At 43.8% G+C, this 20,504-nt stretch overlaps 3 protein-coding genes across 5 annotated transcripts in view; 2 read left to right on the top strand and 1 right to left on the bottom strand.

The window, feature by feature from the left end:
- Positions 1-10,422, bottom strand: part of SLC45A1 (solute carrier family 45 member 1) — a 56,488-nt gene extending 46,066 nt beyond the window's left edge. The window contains exon 1 of the mRNA XM_057410239.1: positions 10,291-10,422. The gene's annotated coding sequence lies outside the window, so the exon portion shown is untranslated. The remainder of the gene's footprint in view (positions 1-10,290) is intronic.
- Positions 1-10,427, top strand: part of LOC130599605 (collagen alpha-1(I) chain-like) — a 46,520-nt gene extending 36,093 nt beyond the window's left edge. Inside the window, exon 2 of the mRNA XM_057410209.1 lies at positions 9,943-10,427. Coding sequence (XP_057266192.1) covers positions 9,943-10,427 — 485 coding nt within the window. The remainder of the gene's footprint in view (positions 1-9,942) is intronic.
- ERRFI1 (ERBB receptor feedback inhibitor 1) lies at positions 10,365-20,504 on the top strand. Of its 3 annotated transcripts, none has more exons than XM_057410243.1 (4): positions 10,419-10,508; positions 16,942-17,138; positions 17,257-17,333; positions 17,955-20,504. In XM_057410243.1, the coding sequence occupies exons 2-4, from the start codon at positions 17,017-17,019 to the stop codon at positions 19,151-19,153; spliced, it is 1,398 nt and encodes a 465-aa protein (XP_057266226.1). In that variant the 5' UTR covers positions 10,419-10,508; positions 16,942-17,016; the 3' UTR covers positions 19,154-20,504. The 3 variants fall into 3 exon arrangements, with proteins under 3 accessions (XP_057266228.1, XP_057266226.1, XP_057266227.1); XM_057410244.1 differs by lacking the exon at positions 10,419-10,508 and adding an exon at positions 10,967-11,118; XM_057410245.1 differs by lacking the exon at positions 16,942-17,138 and having other exon boundaries at positions 10,365-10,508.

Below are 20,504 nucleotides of genomic sequence, written 5' to 3'. Positions count from 1 at the left end.
ACACCTCACACTAAACCATATCACCCAAGGTTCTGTCCAACCTGGCCTTGAACGCCGCCAGGGATGGAGCATTCACAACCTCCCTGGGCAACCCATTCCAGTGCCTCACCACCCTAACAGGAAAGAATTTCCTTCTTATATCCAATCTAAACTTCCCATGTTTAAGTTTTAATCCGTTATTTGCTAATATCCTTCTTCTCAAGCGCCCTGTGGTAGAGTTGCCTACTGAAGAACCATTTTATCACAACCTGGCAATGTATTCTAATGCTCTACTGTAAATTTGTTTTACATGATGCACACCACCTCACTCAATGTGGCACCTTTGCTGGTGACTGTACTGGAACACAGTACACAGGCTGCTTAAAGCCATCCATTCCTTACACTGCGTGTTTGTTTTAAAATAAACTATAACCAACTCATGCCATAGACTGATTTAAACACCTCCAAGCCTTAAAATGCAATGCATATCCTCCAATAATCCTAGACAAACACCCTGAAAGTAAATTTAAGAGCGTGAAAGCAGCTGCCATGCCAACTGATGGAATCTGCCAGCCGTGTTCCTGCTTAGCACTCAAACAGCAGCGGTATCATAACAGCATGCTGACCCACTTAGTCCAAACTTACTACCTGGCTTCTCCCACTACACTTTGATCCCTCAGCTATCTCTTTTCACACCGAAAATGCTTGAAGGAGCTGAATAAAAAAGTAAATAAACTAATCTTCCTTCCCTCCAACCCGTAACACAGTAATTACAAATAAGCAATGGCTGGTGCCATTTTTTAGAGGAACTCCTATGGAGGTACTCATACTCAGCAGGTTCAAAATGAGACCAGGTAAAACACACAGAAAAAACGATCTGCAACCAGAAAATACAGGAGCAGGCAGGGGTGAACCTGGCTACAAAAGCTGTGGCTTCTGAGGGAGTGCAGGAGGCCTGGATAGCAAGTGTCTAGGCTTGCAAGCTTCCCCCAAAGTAGACTGACCTATTGATCCCACAGGAGTCTGACCACCTAAACAAGACTTTTGGTCTGACCCATTAGGTGAATTCTCATGTTATTCCCACAAGCAAATCCGCATTCACAGCCCAAACAGAAAGTAACATCCCGAATGGATGCTACTTTCATTACACATACTTCTCGATTATCTTTTTCCATTCAAATATGGGCTGTCTTTTGAGAGCCAGCCAGCTGACTTCAGGAGACAATGCTGCTGAACTGCTGCTGTCAGCTGCTGCCCTGGAAGACAGACAAGGAAAACAGTTCTTCAGGTGTTTACCACCAATGTGCCAGAGGTTATCACCAGTGTTTGCTGTGTGTGGAAGACAAGCAAATGCGTTCATATACAGTGAACAGCTTGGGAAAGGGCAAAATACCATTATTTGCAGAGTGCTGTGCAGCCACTCCTCTGCACGTACGCATTTCTGTATGGAAAGCTTATTTCCAAAGTTACAAAAACAGAAATCATTAACCCATCATCAGAAAACCTGTCCTCTGTGTAAGCCCAATGCTCTCCATCAATATACAGACGGCATCTTCCCCTGCAAGCGTGAGGAGATACTAAAGTAACTTGAACATAAGGCCTATATTACTAGAAAACATTTCTCAGCAGAAGCTTCATGAAATCTTTACTTTGAAACTACTGCTTCCAGTGAGACTAGAAAACTTGTGAGATCACACCAGAATTAGAAAGCATCTTTGTGCCAAGTCTGAGATGGAACCATGTACCTTTCCTTCCTCAAAAGACTATTTTGATAGCAGACTTGGTTCAACTTATTTACAGGTTTGCAGGTAATTTTTTAACTTGTCAAAACATATGCCAGGCATGTGTGCAGCAGGCAGATAACTTATAATTTAAGTAATTTCTAAAAACAATATGCAGAAACAAACATTTAATACAGATGATTATCACTTATACTTTGATTTTGGCTTCATACTACTATCTTTGCATCACTGTATTTAATTACACTGCACATTTCCTTCATGATTCATCATTGCATAACAAACTAGATAGCCACTTTATGGGTGTGTTGCAGGTTTACACAATTAACAGAGTCTATTGGACTGGAAATGACGATTTGTATTAACTGAAAAGATCATGTGGCTGCATAGTTTGTGGGTGTTGGTTTATTAGAATGGAAAGTGCCAATTAGAGAAGGAGAAAACAAAGACAAACTCATTATGTTTTAAAGAGAAGCGCCTATGACTTCCTGGAAATGTTAAAGTTTATCTGGGATAAGATTCCCAGCTGCTGAATTACAAAGAAAATTATTCTTCCTATGTTCATGAGAACATAGGAACAGGAAAGGAGGAAGCCCAGGCACCACAGGGAGAACAAAACAGGGTGAGAGAAGCCACCTCCACTGTCACCTCCACCTCCCAGCCCCTTCCCATCAAAGTCTAGTCTCAAGATGACAGTGACTTCTGGACTTGTGGATGCTGGTTTTGCCCATGCCACAGGCCATGCAGGTGCAGCCTCAACACCCAGCCCTAGCCCCACTGCTCTTCCTGCAAAGCCACTTCAAGCCATGCAATGAGAATACTTATTTCCTCCTCGTATTTAAAGCTCAACAGCAAATTCAGTTTGATCATACCTTACTCTTCACTTTTACTTTCAACAGCTCCATCTCATTACCACAAGTCTACACTAAAAATGTAAAACTCAAATGCCTCCAAACTGACTAAAGGTTACATATTTGACGATGGTTTTGATTAACAGTTAGGTGATGCTTATGACAGGACAAACCATGTAACTTAAGTAGTTCAAATCGAAGATGTGCTAAAATCAAGCTATTTAGCTGCTCCCAAAACCTCCGCCATCATTTATATTCATCTCTCAAATCAAGTGTGCAATACTTCACATGAATTTTCTGCACTGTAAAACCAAGAAATTTATTAAATTCATTTCCCCTCATGAATTTCTTAAGTTTGACCACAGAAGGGAATTCAGTCGAGCATTTGAAACAGTGCTCGATATATTTCAGTGTAGTTTGTTAAAGGAGGACAATATAGTTTTTTAGGGGGGGTGGGGTTTTTTTTTTGGTGTGGAAACACAGAATCACATTATTCTCTTAATTTGTATTTTTGTAAATCTATCCAAGTTTATGTGATGTGTGAAGATGGTGAACAGCAGAGCAAGACCCTCAAAAGCTCCCGTTTCTCACTCCTAAAAGCAGATATAACTTTAACTAGAGACGGGGCACCACAGACACCAAAATTTAAAAGTACTTCTAAACAAATACTTTAAATATCAGCTGTTTAATTCCATGTGTAGACCAAAGGAAGAGCTGAAATGCAGAGATGTTGACTAATCTTTTTTTTCCAGCAAAATCATTAGGTCCTGTAGTGCTCAGCTTCTCGGAAAATCAGTGTTTCATTAGTAAGCACAAAGATGCACTCAGGTTAAGTGAGCATTAGGTCTGGATTAAAGATGTGTTTAGGTCTGGATTAAAAATGTGTTTTTAATGTCTTTTTATGAATGACATGCCAGATTTGGACATGACAAAAAAAAAAAACAGAAGCAAGGTCAGCAGCACAGTCTCACTTTGTTGGGGATGTCTGTAGCGAGGCATTAGTAGTGCAAATACAAGTATACATCTCAAAATATAGATGCTCAGCAGACTGTTGTGTCCCCTTCCACATGCCATATACAGGCAGAATCTCAAATATGAATAAAATTAATTTTACACTGTTTGGGAATCAAGTTACCAAACTATTAATTTCTGCAATGACACACAACTGTTTCCAAATACCATTTCTATATATAAAACCTTTCAACTGAAATTACTGGTTCAGAATGAGAACCCACTGAGCTTTACCCTCACTCTCCTTCCTGCTCAATCTGCTCTTAACTCCCCAGCTCATTGAAGCCACACACTATTTCACTTGCCAATCTTGTAAAGTGTGTGAAATCTCCTTCCAAAGCTTTCAGAGCTCTCCCAAATACCCAACTGATACATAAGGCATCCCAAGCTTCCCTGGGTTATGTTTAAAGTGGCATGCCGTATTTCTAGGCTGTCAGTTTTGCTTACTATTTATTTTGTAGAGATCATAAGCTGCACCTATTGATGATACTCTATAAAAACCCAATTTTATCAAAAGAACTATGGCATTACCTTTAATAAGCAAAAAGAATGGAACAAGCCACAGAAAAAGGAACAAAGAAAGCAAAAAGCTGACTGCTATAGTTCTTTCTAAATTAAGTGAATTTAGTTATTTTTCAGGAGTTCCTGTTCGGTCCTGGCAAACAAGGGTCTGGCCACAGCAATTGATGAGTCTCAGACTGAGCAATGCAACATGGCTGAGATTAGCTCACTAGCTGCAGTGCCCCACATCACCCAGGACTGGCTCCTTTCGCAGACAAACTGCCTGATCTCATTCACATCCCTTACCCTGGTGTCTTTGATAGAGTAATATATAACCTTTGCCTCCTGCAAGGACCAGTTCAGAGGCCCCTGCATCAGATAAGCTCCTTGCAGTGAGCAAACCCTTTGAGATTTCAGGAAGCAAAGAGACATAGATCCTTCCCTGGCAGAGATAAGAAACACTACATACACAGAAGGTGTTTTGCAGCTTTCAGATGCAAGTACACTTTGGCTGTTTATCAAAGCCAGCATCCAAGGTCAGGTATAACAACTCAAGCTGAGCACTATGCCACTACTCACACAGCTTCTAGTCGTTTTGAAGAACAGCTACCACAGATACCTGCAAAATACTGTGTGAACATATCCTATCATTCTCTGGCCATTTAGCTTTGCCACAAAGACAACGTCTGTGTAGTGAGATGACCATGGCAGAAAAAGCACACTGAGAAAGAAAGAGCATAAAAGACAAGGTAAAAGAGTATGATATGCTCTGGGGAAGGGTCAGAAGGAACTTTAGCTGTGCTGCAGACCCTACCGCTGCATGTCGGGAGATTCCAGGAGCTTCCCCCGAACTGTCATTATGTATAACACTGCACTTGTTTGAAACACTGTGCCTAAAGGGCATAAAAACAGGGGAGCCAGTCAGCTGACAGCAAGCCCTCTGGCTCTGTAAGGAAGGAGATGGGATGCAACAGGGCAGTTAGACTGGGCTTTGAGTCAGCTCCTCTGTTTCTACTGATCAGCCCAGCATCCTGCAGTGGAACAGCTCTCAACACTGCTCTAAAAGCATCCAATATAACGGATTAAGTGAACTCTGGGTTACTTCACCAGACCAGAGCTCAGCTTCCTGATGACCAGGTTACATGCCTGAGAGCAAGAATGAACTCAGCCTGGGAGGACTGTATAACAGTGTCCCTACAGCAGCAGAATGGATGCAATACTTCTGCGAGGCATTCAACCATTACAGAACGGATGGCAGAAAACAGATGCGGCTGTGGCCATTTCTGGGGGACACAAGTGTGAACAACCAGCTATTTTTAATTTATCAAGTTCCATTCCAGTCTAAGCTCCTACAGAATCTGTGTCAATCTTTGTGTCCTTTTTTGATCTCTTCCCTCACTCAACTTATGCTTATGTACTGAAAAAGTCTGAGCACATGATTACCCCATCCAGGCAACATGCCTTTGAAATGGCTTTTTAATCTAGACTCTCCACTCCCTGACAGACTGACTTTTGCAGTATGTCTGTATTTGCTGTCTAGACACTTGAATATGCTAACCTCTAATTTAGCCCTCCTTTACTGACCCATGAGTTTCCTCCCTTTTGTGGGTCTTCTGGCTAAACTGGAAATGCAACACACTCATTCTGCCCTATACCTGCCTGGTGTAACTGCATTCATACAGATCTGACCAGTGAAGCAAGCACATGTTCCTCATTCACAGCAATGATGAATCCTTACACTGAAAAGGTTTTGTAGCACTCTCCTAATCCTGTTCCTTTTTTTGCTGTCTCCAAATTCAAAGAACAGTGGAGTCCCTTCCTGGAAGGATTCAGGACAGAAGACCAGAGCTGAACCTTGTAAGTAGAATTAAATCACTGTGTATCAAATTACACAGGCAAGAAACAATGGAAGAGTCCGACTGAAATATGAAAGGAAAAGCAAAATATATGTGTATCCTAACAGCAGTTGTACTGCCTCAAATCCCAAGGTCCAGTGAAATCCAGTACTGCTCTAGCATGGGGGGAAAAGGAAATGAGATGTGTAGGGCAGTGGACAGTGTCCTCCCAATTCCCAGCAGTCTGATACAAGGCACTTTCTCTGCAGCCTGAATGGATTTTTCTTTCACCAGGTTCTCTGCATGGGGTTTCTGAAGCCATGTAGAAGTTCTGGGCATTTGCAGCATTCAGACAGACATGTAATCAAGGTACACAGATGAGAGTTCCCAAAAGCCATGCTGTACTTCCGTTTAGATAGTATGTTTGCATCACAAACCACTTCCATATGCCTGAAGCATAAAAGATTTGCTATCTGTGTCAGTTTCTATGATGACTTAAGAGGCAATTTAGTGCTATCCAATTGCTTTAAAGTCTTGTATAGGGTGAATTTGCACAAAGCCTGAGTAATGGCCCTTGTACAAGGCTGAATTTCAGCATCCGATCTGCACAGTAGCATATTGTTACCCTTGCAATGAGCGTCTGCACTGCTAATCTATGGATACGCTTTACAAACTCATGGTTTCTGCCCCTTCCTTGCACACCTACACATCCTTCCCTATCTCGCAGTAAGTACCACAGTACACTGTACAACATCCCTTGTATGGCAAGAATAGGAGGAAAAAGTTTAACTGCTTGTAATTTGGGCAATACGATTTCTCCATGTCTGAACACACAAGTTTGACACCACTGCACCACAGTCTCTGATTTGCTGGCAGTTCAGTGAGACTATAGCAGTTCCTTTGTGTCCTGTACGTACTGTTTTCTCCCTTGAATTAACTTGCTTTCCCTCACTTCAGGGCAACGGATGCTCAAAACTCAGGCAACTAAGAATGTTATTACCTGTGTATGTTGTGCACATTGCCATAAAGCATGCAGTACCACAGCAGGAGTGCCACGAAGACTTCTTAACCTCAATACGCAGACGTAAAGCCGTTCTGTCAGACTACCACAAAACAAAGGACCTGCACAAAACCTATGAAATGCAGCAACTTCAACTATCACACACTGTTTAACTTGTGTGCATCTTGATTCTGCTTGAGGTAAAGGCTGTGATTTTTAAAAAAGAGGGAATTTGGACATGTCAACTATTTCATTTTGAAAGTCAGTATCCAAGCCAAGGCCAATGTCTGGAATTTTAAGTTATCAAATAATTACAGAATTCATGAATTCTCAGGATGGAAATACTTTTTCATAGACCATACTCTGCATTGCTTTTTGCTAGGTTTGCTTTTCCAAAGCAATCCCTTACTAAAGGTTCCATAAAGGCTCCATCTAATGTGACAGATGGTCTCTGCTCTGCAGAAGCACCTCTGGAGGTGCTGTAGAAGTGTTATCTACACCACCCCCATTCACATAACTAGTCATGCAAAAACTACCACCACAGCATCCAAGTTACACTTTTACCTCTCTTCAGAAAAGCTTTTCCTCTCTGATGACTTACCACAATTACCTTTTCTAGTCATTAACAAGGCAGAAGAATATCTAAGCTACTCACTCCCTCCCTTTCAGGTAACCAGACTAGAGGCACGCTTGCCAGAAAACATGGAAAACCCCCAAGCTTCCTGCTCAAGAGCAGCTGCTGTGAATAAACAGCATTAAGCAATAACACAGTAGCTACTGTAAAACAAAGTTAATATTTATAGAAGCTGGCTCACCAAAACAATCACGACACTCTAAAGAAGGACCGTACAAGAGCGATATCTGACGTTCTGTATTAAAAATATATATCTTCCCATATTAGTCTTTCAGTGTGAAATTTTACTTTATTAAATTTCTAGCTTTCTGAAGAGATTTTGCCTTTCATTTCTGCACCTGCTGCTGACATTTGTGCCTTGTCTCTCTCAAGACACACAGAAATAGCAACTGAAAACTTTTAAGTGTTGAAAATGGGAAGTATCAAGGGAACTGAGATCATTGAGAGGCATACACTGCAAAACAAGCTAGTAATTAGGACAGCTCTGATCAAACGACAACCATTATCACAAGGATTTCCTCTGCAAAGGAATATCATGAATGAAAGTCCATAATAGTATTTTCTCAAGAAATTCAGATGTTTCATTTATTAAATACAGACAAAACAGGGTATAAAAGAGGTTTAAATCGTCTTGTAATACTACTTGAGCTGTCGTGCTTTTTATTCCAGCAGACTTGTTATTAACCAACCTGGATGTCCAAGATTATTTAGGAGTTAGTCTCTAGGGCAATTAGCAAATTGCAAAGAGTGGTTCACACATGCCTACAGAACTGTGAATTGGTTTAAGACTCCTGAAATAACTTCATATTGCAAAGAAGGGAGAGAAATGAGAATATAACTGTTGGTTCAGAATTCAGCTGCCTCTGTGCACAAGTCAACACAGAAATATTACAAGTGACACAATTACTAAACATTTTTATTCAGTAGAACAATCAGAAATTTAAGGCAGCGGGGTTTTAGTGACCAAAAGCCATAGGGAAAGTCATTTAACAGTAAGAGACAAAAATTCCATGCACATGAACCGACTCTTAAATTCTCTAGTTGAGTAAAACCAGGCCTCCTGATGGAGGAGCAAGGAGGCCATAGGGAAACATCTGCAGGGAAAACCAGAATGGCCTTTTCCTGGACCACAGATTCTCAGACACAAACAAGTCAAACCCAAACATCTATTATTCCTCATGGAGGAAATTCCACCATGGAGGCACAGCAGGAGTTTGTCTTACTGAAGTCATGTCAACACTCTGAAGAAGTTTGTCCTTTGTATCCATCTATAACACTCAGGGTATTTGCACCATCAGTGAGCACATCAACACACCAGAATTTAAACCAGGCAGAAGACCCCCAAAATCCAAACCACCCCCAAAAACCCCAACCCCCTCCTTTAACACATATATGCAACCAGAAAATTCAAACCTGAAATAACTCCTGCTGCGTGCGCAGTTCATCCACAGAAACAACACAGCGGTTCTTAGGAGACAAATATGCAGTAGGAGAGCTTACAGGCCCCAAGAACCAGGGCAGATGGGGAAATTTCACCACAAGCCAACAGAAACCCCAAAAGCGAAAGCAGAAGTCACCTGCAAACATGCAGTGAAAGCAAGCATTATTCCTTGTTAGCAGTATTAACAACTATTGCAGCTCAAACTGCACACAGCAGACACATTTTGTTAATCCTATTGTTAGGAACTCTCAGTGCTGGGGGTTTTAGAGCCCCAACCGACATTCCTTTGTCCAACAAAGAAACGATTGTATTGCGCAGCAAACCTGACCAGACCCCACAGTCACTTTGTTTATGCTGTAAACAAACAGTATCCTCTGCAAATGCTCACAGTCCTTTATACAGTAGCTTTTACCGAGAACCTGCTGCTCTACCACTGTGTTCTACCGCCACAAATGTCAAGTCCAGGCACAAGATTCACTGTCAGGTCTGTGATAACCCACATATGATTAAAAAGGGATTTATTTCAACGTGAAGCTTAGGAAAAAGAACACTCACAGCAGCGAGCAGTGAAAAGCGTTGTTGGTGGCAAAGACACAACACTATTTGTGAATATTTGTGACTGTAAAACACCCTGACACCGACCGCGCGGGACGAGGCCGCTCTTACCACAGGAGCCCCCGCCGCCATTTCCCCACCACCTCAAGGCCCGTGGGGCGGGAGAGCGAGCGCCCCCTGGCGGGCGGCGTGGAGCGGCTCCCGAGCCAAGGGAAAGGAGGGCCGCGGAACCAGAACCGCCACCGTGCCCCGGGAAACGGCCGGCAGGGGCAGGAAGAACGCCGCGGAGCTGGGGAACCAGGCGTGTGCTCGGGGAAGCCGGCCGCCGGCAGGGCAGGGTGTGCTCCCCACCCCGCTGTGGGGGAACCGAGAGCGATCTCCCACGGTGCCGCGCAGCCTCTGCGCTGGCCGCGGTCCCCAGCGGCTCCTCACTCGCGCCGTCAGGCCATGCCGTGGGCGATAGCTCCCGGGCCTGCCCCGTGCCCCGGTCACCCCCGCCCAGAGCCCGTTCGGCGAACGCGAGCAGCCCGGAGGCGTCCGACCCCGCAGGCCCGGGCGGAGGGCGCGGGGGCGGTACCGCGCCGGCAGCGCTGCCCGGAAGGCGAACCGGCGGCCGTTCCCACAGCCGGCCCCGGAGAAGTGGACAGCGCCACCAGAGCCCGCAGCAGCCCCCGCTCCCGCCCGGCGAGGAGAGGCGAGGCCCGCACCCTCCCGGCAGCGCCCGCCTGGAGCCCGCCACCGCACCTTTACCGCCCACGCGCGGCCATCGCCCCTTTAAGGCAGCTTCCGACTGGAGCGCAGCGCGCGGGGGGCGCGGCGGCCTCCGCCCCGGCTCCGCCCCCCGGTATAAGAGCCGCGGTCCGCGCGCGGCGCGGCAGTGACCGGGCGCTGTCGGGGCTCGGCGCATGCGTGTCGCGCCGGCGGCCGCGCAGGGACATGCGGAGCTGCGCGACACTGTCGGGGTAAGTGATGGCCCCCGCGGCGGCGCCTCCCGCTGCTCGTTGCCATGGCGGTGGGGTGCCCCCTCCGCCGCGGCCGCTCCCGCCCGCCGCACACCTGAGCCGCCCGGTGTTGCTCGGCCGCGGCCCGGGGCCGCGCGCCGTACGTGGCGCGTCGGGTCCCCGCCGCCGAGGAAAAGAACGGGTGCCAACCCGCGGGTCGCTCGGGCCGCGGCGCCAGGGTTGGCCGGGCCCCTGGCACGGAGCCGCGGTCCCGGCGCGGCCCACGCCAGCGGGCGCGGGGTGTGGGGGGGGATGGCGGCGGGCCGCGGCCCGGGAGGAGCGCTGGGGAGGAGCGGGAGCGCGGTTTCTGCCCTTGCGCTGTCGAGAGGGTGGGGAAGGGGCACCGGGGGCCCAGACCCGCCGCTGAGCCGCTTACCTGCGTGGTCGCGTCTCGGGTCCCCGCGGCGGGGAGCGCGCCTCAGGCAGAAGCCACTCCGGGTGGGACCCGCGGTCAGGGGCGCCCGGAGCCACATTCCTGGAAATGAACGTGGCATGCCACGCGTTTTCTGCCAGCCCCGAAACGGTATCAGTGTTCCCTCGCACTCGCCTCGGAGCTGCTCCTCCTGCTCCTGTGAGTAAACAGAGACCGCATTGCGGGATCAGGCTCTGTGCTTTGCACTCTAATTTGGGATGGCTTAATTTAGAATAAACATTTCTTCATGGCCTAATACCCCAGTACGCACTCCTGTTCGATTTTCTAAAATAGCCAGTCTGTGGTGTTTAAATCTGGAGATAGCACTGTACCCCTAAAGTATTTACAGTGCCTCTCTGGAGCATGTGTGCCTGATGCAGACATTCCCCATGTTGGCTACACAGAGGGAGCAGTCCAGAGCGACTCTGAGGCTTCAGTGGTCTCGCGTCACTAGTGCATAAACTAAGGACCCTATGCTGAAGCAATAAGCAAAACACTTGCTAGGCTTGATCTAAAGATAAACAGTACTTAAGTATACCTTGATAAACTGGGTGGGAAAGGCTCTGGGGGCAAGGTCTCTTTGTTCAGTTTGGGGATACCTGAATCTGTCATACGAGAATGACAGGTGAATGATGCCTCTACCTCACAAACTTTTCTGAATTGGATTTATAAGCTGGTCAAGCTTTTAAAGAGGAAACCGTACTGCTCATTCACCCCTGTTACTTTATGCACAGAGCTAGTTTTCCTTCCTTAGCAATTTACCTACACGGGACAGTTTTTTGTTTGGTTGGTTTTTGATACTAGAAACCCATCTTTTGAGGGGGCATATGTTCTGGGTGAAGCCCTGTGTCTGCCATCCCCTATAATACGGGAATTATTCCGTAAGAAAACAATTCCACTTCTCTGTAGTGGAAAACAGAATTAAAACTTATCACAGCGTGGCTAACGCTATGGTTATGACTGAGTCAGCTATACAGGAATTTTTATTTCCTGAATGTAAGCTGGATATATTCACATTAAAATTTTCAGGAGGGTGAAGTACCATACCTTAAGCATGCATCTGAAATCTGACAAGCAGAGGCAAGGCAATTGTCTTGCTATTTAATTATTAGTTTTCTACTGGCAATTTACAGGTTCCTCCCAGTCGCTGTGTAGGACCGTGAAATGGCAGCCCAAATATTAACTGAACTTAAACTCCCCGATAAACTGCAGTTCTTTGAATCTACTCAGAAATAACTACTGTAATCTAAATAAGTTGTCTGCTGTTCAGTTCATTCATCTGCTTAAATTTATGCCCATCACCGCCTGGTGTATACCTGTAGAATTAATATTATTTGCAACCTCCTACGATTTGAGAAGCATTTTTGTCCATCTTGACTAAGTGATCATAGTCGTAAACTTTATACCGCAGAGCGGTCTATTTCTGGTTGGCAGAACGTGTAGAAGAATCTCTCAAGGCTAAGATTATGCCTCATTTATAGAACAACTGTATTTCCTATACATGGGAAAATCTCCTGAGGTCTGTATTGAGCACGATTAGGTTTGTGACTCTGATGGACACCGAACTGCACTGTGGAGGTTTGGTGCATAGTAAATAAGATCTAAGTATTTTAAGCATATGGAGTTCCTGAAAGTTACACTAAGAGCTCTTAGGGCTGTGTAAAGTTCAATTAGCAGTCCAAAATACTTCACTATTAAAAGAGGTGGCTCTATCTCAGGTGCTTACGTTAAATAGAAAGTCAAAGGAAAAAAGGAAATTACATCACATTGTCAAATAAGGAACAGCTAGCTGGAGTAGATGACTTGTAGTGCAAAAATGTGCCCCTCCTCCTGTGAATTGCTTCTGAGATTTGTTAAAGATATGTGGCGGCAAGGTGAGCAAAAATAGGTGGTGGATTTAAGGTGGCCACGTTTCTTCCCCTCCCAAAAACAGTAAGTAGGTCTTAGTTCCTCCCTTTTCTCTTTCCCATTTCTTACAAGACATCTAAAAGCTGCCCAAAATCTGTGCAGGCATTCAGAGTTCTGTACAGCAAATTGCTGTGTTTCATAGCCATTAAGTGAAATATTCTAGAGCATGCTTTGGTCTGCTGTGCATACCAGAAAGGTTTTCTTTATTACAAACCTGACTCGCCTCAAACATTTGGTTGCACTGGGGCTGGAAGAGCAAGGAACAGAGTAAGAGTCTCTGTGTGATCAGTGATAGGCACTGAGCTAAAATACATTAAATGCTTTTTAAGTTTCTGAACAGAGGATTACTGTTTCTGTAACAGGTATTTAGGGACACATATCCATATGAAAATTGTGTATTTATGATGTTTTATAACTAAACTTTGTCTGTCAAAAATTTTCCCATATATTCCCATATACATTCCTCACTACGTAGCTACCCTACTGTTTATGGATACATTTGACCATTTTCAGCTTAGACACTTCCATCCTATTATTCACCACTCATCAGTTCAAGTTTGAAGATATATTTAGCCTTATTAAAAAGATCAATCTCATCTCCAGTATTTAGAATATAATTCATATTTGTTAATGTGAGCAGGCATGAATGATTAAGAAGTGTCTCCTTTGCAGTTACCTGTCTGACAGTGGATGGTGGTGATAGCTTCTTAATGCACCGACAAACCTTTGAATTGCCCTGGCTTGTAGCTGCCCTGTAGTAATTACTAACCATAGATTGAACTATGTTTCTTTTGAATAACACTGAAGCTGTAACATCTTCAAAAGCACTCAAAGTGTTTCGATCTTTCCAAGTGCTACACTCTATGCATAGCTGGGCCAACAAGCAGAGGAACTGGAAACCCATTTTGTGCAAACAAGCATGAGATTCAGAATGCTTCAGTTACTGCACCGTGTCCATTTTCTTTAGCAAACATAGCTTGATTTGATTTCTGGTGAAGTTCAGATCCTTAAGTGTTTAAGGAGGCAGGACTGGACCAAGGCTTACAGTGAAAACTGTTAGTCTTCATGACTGACTTCAGAAAAAAATTTTAAGCCAATTACTAGAAAATAGCAGCTCCTCAAGTATGTACAGCTTAGCTTTAGCAAGAGCACTCTGTAAAATCCAGAGTTTGTACTCCTCGATTACTCGTCCTCATGGCTCCCTCGTAAGACACTGGTTCTTCAAACAAGCTTATGCATGTTTTAAAATACAAGCACCAACTCTCCAGACTCCAGTGCAAAAGTTAACTAGACAATGTAGTGAAAGAGCACATGCCTTACCTCCGTGGTACTCTTAGCTGAAGGCATGGAGGACAGTTTCATAACTGGCCATTCAGGAGGCAAGTCACCTTCTGTGGATTCACAAAGAGGGTATTGTTAGAAGGCAGCAAGTTTTATGGCTGCAAAACCGGCACTATTTTTAAAAAACACAGTTGACTGAAACAACTGAAAATTACCTTTTCCCAGAGTAAGTCAGTATTTAAGTCCATTTCAGAAGTCAAGCTTAGCATTCAAGACAGATTTCAGAGGCACGATTGTGCAACTGTCAGTCTTGAGAGCTGAGATTTAGACAGCATTCAGAAAGCTGACACAGTAATTAACTAGCAGTGGTTTTGGTGTGGGATCTGATGGAGGACAAACCCTGCAAGCACATTATATGTGGTCTCAAACTGAGAGAGTGTGGCAGTGCTGCCACCCCCCATCTAATTTTTTAATATCATAATCAATGCCTTGCTCATGGCCTTGTTGTATCTTGTACGTGTGCTGCGATGGGGTGCTATTGTTTGCTGACTGATCAGTGTTCTGCATCAGTGATTTTTCAACTTGGGACTTGCATTTGACATAAAAAAAACACTGAAATGGAAGCACAAAATCCTTCACAGGCACTAGCCTTAAGTTCACTAATTCATTCTCTTTCATTTCTTTTGAAGATTCATTGCTAATAGGGTAGGATCTGTGAGGCACAAAAAAAATCACTGCTCAGTACAGTGTGAGCTGATGTGATGGATGTTTTATTTGTGAGTTGTGTTAACGTGATACAAAGTCATTTTAGAATTGGTGCTGTGCTTGTATGGTGCTGCTTCAATTCTGACAAATGGATTTCTCCAGTCTTCTGTCCCCCCTAGACAAGGGCTCTGTTTGCACTTACAGAATGGGAAGAAAGAACTGCTGTTAGAACACTGCTAGAGATTTTGAAGTCATTTGCTAATCAAGGACTATGGTATTGCTTATTGGGGCTGTATGTTAGTATTTCATTTTACTATGAGAATCTGCAATTCCTGTTTCTGGGAAGGGTCCAACTTGACTGGGTAACATGAAAATGTCCAAGGCTAAGCTAGCTTTTAAGGAGATTGTCTGAAAAGGAAGAACATAGTCTTTACTAAAATCAGGAAGGCTGAAGTAAGTAGGACTAGGACTGTAATAGCCTGCTGCAGCAGACACAACACCAGTTTATTAGCTGTTGTTCACTTCTATGAAAGTTAACAGCCTCCTGTGTAGAGTTCTTAAATGCCTGGCTAAAACACTTTGTGTAATCCCATTTCCATTGACACAAGAGCAATCACAGGATCAAGTTAGGATCAAGAAAACCATCAGACTCAAAGAATGTGGTTAGTTCTTGCGCATTATGCCACACATACAGTTAGAAGCTGTTTTGCTTGAGTGATCAATCCTGGACACAGTTCACAGTTGGGAATGCAAAGCAGAGTTGTTCTTTCTCAATCAATTGTTTATAAAAGGCAAATAGTGCTGTCAGACTGCAAATTAAATCCTGGGGCACCTGGTTTCCAGCCCTGCTTAGGAGTCTGCCCATCCCTCATGTTGCAAATAAGTAGTATGGATCCTTCCTCTTAAAGGACAGGAAGATTACACATCCCCACAGAATGCCTGGTGTTGAACAGATTTACCATAAGCTATTTATTTTCTGTACCCCATTTTCTGGAAGTACCATACCGTGAAGGGCGTTTCTTGACACAAAACTGCACTGATGTAGCCCTCAGTTGTTGACTGACTTTTCTTTAGGTGGAACTTCTTTCAGGTGGTAGGAAGAAGGAAGCTCATGTTAAAAAAGAAAATGGTCATATATCTGATTCTCAAGAGATAAAAAACTGTTTTGGGTGGGTTGGTTTTTTTTTGTAGGTTCTGGGCTTTTTAAGCAGCCATACAACACTATATTGTACTTGCTGAATTTAGGATATTTGGGTAGATGAAGCACAGACCCAGAGAACTTTGCTTATAGTCTTGGCCTTAACGTCTCCTGCCTTCAGCACGTTGACTGCTTTTACGCTGCCCCTCTTCCCCAGTCCATTCTGAATTTCCCAAAGCAAGCCCTACGAGTCAGCCTGTTCCTTAGACTATGATTACTTGTTCAATATAAAGCAGTTGCCAACACATTTTTTCTGTCCTAAATGGGCCAGATAAATGTGAATACAGCAGGAGAATTTAAGATGAGATTCTTTTACATCACTAGATTTCCAGTTTGTTTGAAATAGCTAAAAGGCTTAAGGATGATCTAAGGATCTTAGGACTTAATAATAGTGGCGGCTTTATATAAAAGAAGTTTTGGATTCTGATTTAAGTAGTCAATAATGCTGTTTATTGGAGCAAAGGCCATTTGTTAGGCTATTGAAGGTTAAACCAGACTAGGCTGTTAGATGTTGGCTACACTGGAAACCATCAACTCACTAGCAAAAAGACACAACTAAAGATAGATGGCTACTAGAAAGTTAAAGAGATTGTGTTGGAAGACGAATTTTGCCTAACTAAGCAGTGTATGTGCAGGAACTGAAGTTGGTGATGCGCAGTGGTCATTAATGGTTTTACTGAATGTGGTTTTCTTTCTTCTATGCAGTTGAATTCTGTAAGAGAAGTTGCCTATTTTTTATGCTGTAGTAGTTTGGCAAGGTTTTCCTATTGGCAGGTACCAGGACAGAGGCCTTTCCAGAGAGCTGTTCAGCTCCTCCAAATACTGACATTCAGTTGAGAGATGAACTCCTCAAGTTTGCATTTCTGATATTTATGTCCTCTCTTTTGAAGGGAAGGAGAACTTCAGGAAACCTGTCAAGGACTGACTTTCTAGGCTTGTGAGACATCACCAGGGAGCAGTGCACAATGTCAACTGCAGGAGTTGCTGCTCAGGAGATGAGAGTCCCATTAAAAACTGGATTTCTTCACACTAGTCAAGGCATGGGGAGTCTGAAAACCTGCTGGGGTAGCCACAGTGGATTTGAAAAGTGAGTGAAGCTAAAATTTCATCTATCGCATCTTCATATAGATGCGATGAGCATGATGAATACTTACACCAGTGCTGACTGATGGTTTATTTACAGTGAAGACTTCTTTTTCTTTTAGTACTTTCTTTAACGTGGACCCTATAGCAGTGGCGTATAATTTGAACCCATCAACAGAGCCACATTTACCATCCATTGGTAAGTATAAGGATGTAAAACATTTGTATTTACTTAGTCTATTGGATTTTTCTTGGGGAAAAAAAAGGTAAATCCTCAAGTCTTCACCAAGACACTAAAAGCTTTCTCCTTTCTCATTCTGGATATGAGGCTGCCCTCTGGTGACAGGATGCAAGAAAATGCTGCTATTCAAGCCCAACAAAAAACACAAACCGTTTTCAGTAACATGGTCAAGTTAAAACAAACAAAACCACTCTTTTCCTTGTCCTTAGAGGCCTCTCAGTTGCTGTTACACTTCAGACAGAAAGGCCATTTAGTGAAATAGCAATTGTTCTGTCATAGTCCTTTTCTGGGATCTCTGTAGCTGTAACTGTTCTATTGCTGATGCTTGGGGTCTCTTGGGCTACATTTTTTAACTGGAGGACTGGCCTAAAATAGTAAGGTAATCAGCTACTCTCTTAACTAAATACATAAATCTAAGACCAGAAAAGATCCGTAATAGCTACTTTTTGCTACCAGAGCATTAAGTAGACATTACTTATTGTTGCACTAGAAGGAACTAAATGTTATCTATGCAGTGGCAAAGTCATGCACTAGAATGTTACTTGGAAGAGTGTTTCTGAAGACTTTCTCACTTTTTAGGGCACTCTTCCAACCACGCTTCTGTGAATGACCACACCTTTGCTGAAACTTGCACCCAAGTCCCATCTCAGAAATCCAGTCCACCTCCTGTAAGTCCCAAAACTGAACAGCCCATTTCAAGATATGAAGAGCATCTCGTTCCTGGCTTCAGTAAACTGTCATTAACCATGGGCTGTGTTTCTGAAGAAACACCTCCTCACATGCCAATAAAAAACGGGCCAATTCAGTTTCTGTCTGCATCTTCCAGTGACCGGAGTTCCAGGCCACTGCCCCCTCTGCCTATTTCTGAAGACCTTACTCCAGATGAGGTTGACAGGGAGGTGGAATTCCTCACTAGCTCAGACACTGACTTTTTGTTAGAAGATTATGAACTTCCTCCTTTTAAATCCAGTGCTCCAAGCCGGCGGAGCTTTAGGGGCTGTGGACAAATCAACTACGCATACTTTGATACTCCAACAGGACCAAAACCAGAAGATGCCAACCCTACGGAAAGCCTAAGTGGATACATATCCAGTATTTATCCTCCTCCACAGCAGCTGCATCGACGTTTGCGAAGGTCCCATTCTGGGCCAGCTGGATCTCTTAACAAACCAGTAGTAAGACTATCTGGACACTTAAACAGGTCGTCTCCAAACTCTGATGAAGATAAACCAGAGATTCCACCAAGGGTTCCCATACCTCCAAGGGCTCTCAAACCGGATTACAGAAGGTGGTCAGCAGAAGTTGCTTCTAGTGCATACAGTGATGAAGACAGGCCTCCAAAAGTGCCCCCCAGAGAACCTTTGTCACGCAGCAATTCCCGCACGCCAAGTCCCAAAAGCTTGCCATCATACCTCAATGGGGTTATGCCCCCCACCCAGAGTTTTGCACCTGATCCTAAGTATGTCAGCAGCAAAGCTCTACAAAGACAAAATAGTGAAGGATCTTCCAACAGGGTCCCCTGCATTCTTCCAATCATTGAAAATGGTAAGAAGGCCAGTTCAACGCACTACTACCTGCTGCCTGAGAGGCCTCCCTATTTGGACAAGTATGAGAAATTCTTCAGAGAAGCAGAAGAAAGTAGCTCTACCACAGAGGTTCAGTCGTGGTCTGATGACTGCACAGCCACTTCAGCCCCAGCCAAACTGGACTCAAAACCTAGAGTGGACATAGCTGGTCATCTGAAACGGAAACATCTGTCCTATGTGGTTTCTCCGTAGCCTCTGGAAGCAGGGTCTCAGCTCAGTTGTTCAGGATGGAGCTCAACTTTATCATGTTACAAAGTTCTTCAGGTTCTCAGATAATGAAGTAGGACCAGTTTGTCCCCCGAGAACTGGAAAGTGGATGTAAAGTCCCCTTATGCTGCGTATCTCTGATATGTTTCTTAAGACTTTTTTTGTCTTGGTATGTATAGCTGAAAATCTACAGAGATTCCATAGAAACATATAGAGGGGTAGTAGTCACAGTCGGCCAGTTATATGCTACCTAGATGAACATATTTGGTAGTCATGGTATTAAAGAATTAAATCAATCTAGCTTTGCTTACGAGTCACTTACAAAGCTACAACAGGGCAGATAATGCAGTACAGGTTTTGTATCAGGCATTTCCAAAAGTGCTTTCACACAGGAGCTCTGCTGAGAACAGACTCTGTCCTCTTAGACTAGGATATGCCAACCTGGTGAGAAGGTAGCTGCAAGATCTGATATCCACTTCAAGACTTGGCAAGCATATTGGAAGTGCATTTCGAAAGATTAACCTATTTTACAACTTGATTTGACACTAAGACTTCTAAAGTGAGTTAGGTTTTGTGGATTCTTTCAGTTGCTAGACAACACTTGGCTCAATTTTGCAGTTTTTCCTAGGAGAGACTTGGACCAGCTATTGCTAAGCCTCTACTGCTGCTCTTTTCCTGCTGGATCCTAAAAATGTGTGAAAGTGGCCTGAAAGTGGCAGAGGATATGAGCAGCTCTACAGCTGCTATAGGGCAGGCAGCAACAACATGCTTACCTAGAGTCTGGAATTCTGACTGTATTAAATACAGAAACACAGCACAAGCTGGTCTTGTGGTTTGATTTCTGTTCAGTATTTTAAGGGAGGAGAAAGGTATGAGGAAAAAACATGATTCCATTTATGAACAGTGTCAGTCCCATCTCTCGCTGCTTCAGATGCTGCTTCTTGCTGTTCAGTTTTTCCTCATTGTGCCTCAGCAATCCATTGTTCATTGAGGTGCCACATTTGTGCTTTGGCAGTTTCTCGTGCTCATTTTGATTACATTTATCCTCTTGCGGATAAGCACAAGAGACAGGGTGCTCCTTAACGGAGGTGCAGAAGATGAATGTGTTCCTCCACAGAAAGAAACAAGCTGTTTACAGTTTAAACTGCTGAATGAGGTGTTTGAGCTATTTTAAAGCTTAATTTTTGTTTTAGTACAAACTAAATGAAGGTGAAATACATGCTATAGAAATGCACTGATATTTCTGCATTGTGTACAGTATTGAATAAAAAAATCACTTTGTATTTTGAATATTGTCATGTCTTGAATTTAATAAAGTTATAAAATATTTATGATA

Source organism: Pezoporus wallicus, unplaced genomic scaffold (assembly GCF_028554395.1).
Source record: "Pezoporus wallicus isolate ANWC-B61680 ecotype Strahan unplaced genomic scaffold, APGP_CSIRO_Pwel_v1 contig_14862, whole genome shotgun sequence".
NCBI lineage: Eukaryota > Metazoa > Chordata > Aves > Psittaciformes > Psittacidae > Pezoporus > Pezoporus wallicus.
This window is presented reverse-complemented; position numbering and strand designations above follow the sequence as displayed.

Bases quoted from the DNA above. Each gene is read 5' to 3' on its own strand.
- ERRFI1 (XM_057410243.1), top strand. From the start codon at position 17,017: ATGTCAACTGCAGGAGTTGCTGCTCAGGAGATGAGAGTCCCATTAAAA. The intron at 17,139-17,256 runs GTGAGTGAAGCT...TTTTTCTTTTAG, and splicing joins AGCCACAGTGGATTTGAAAA to TACTTTCTTTAACGTGGACC. The intron at 17,334-17,954 runs GTAAGTATAAGG...CTCACTTTTTAG, and splicing joins GCCACATTTACCATCCATTG to GGCACTCTTCCAACCACGCT.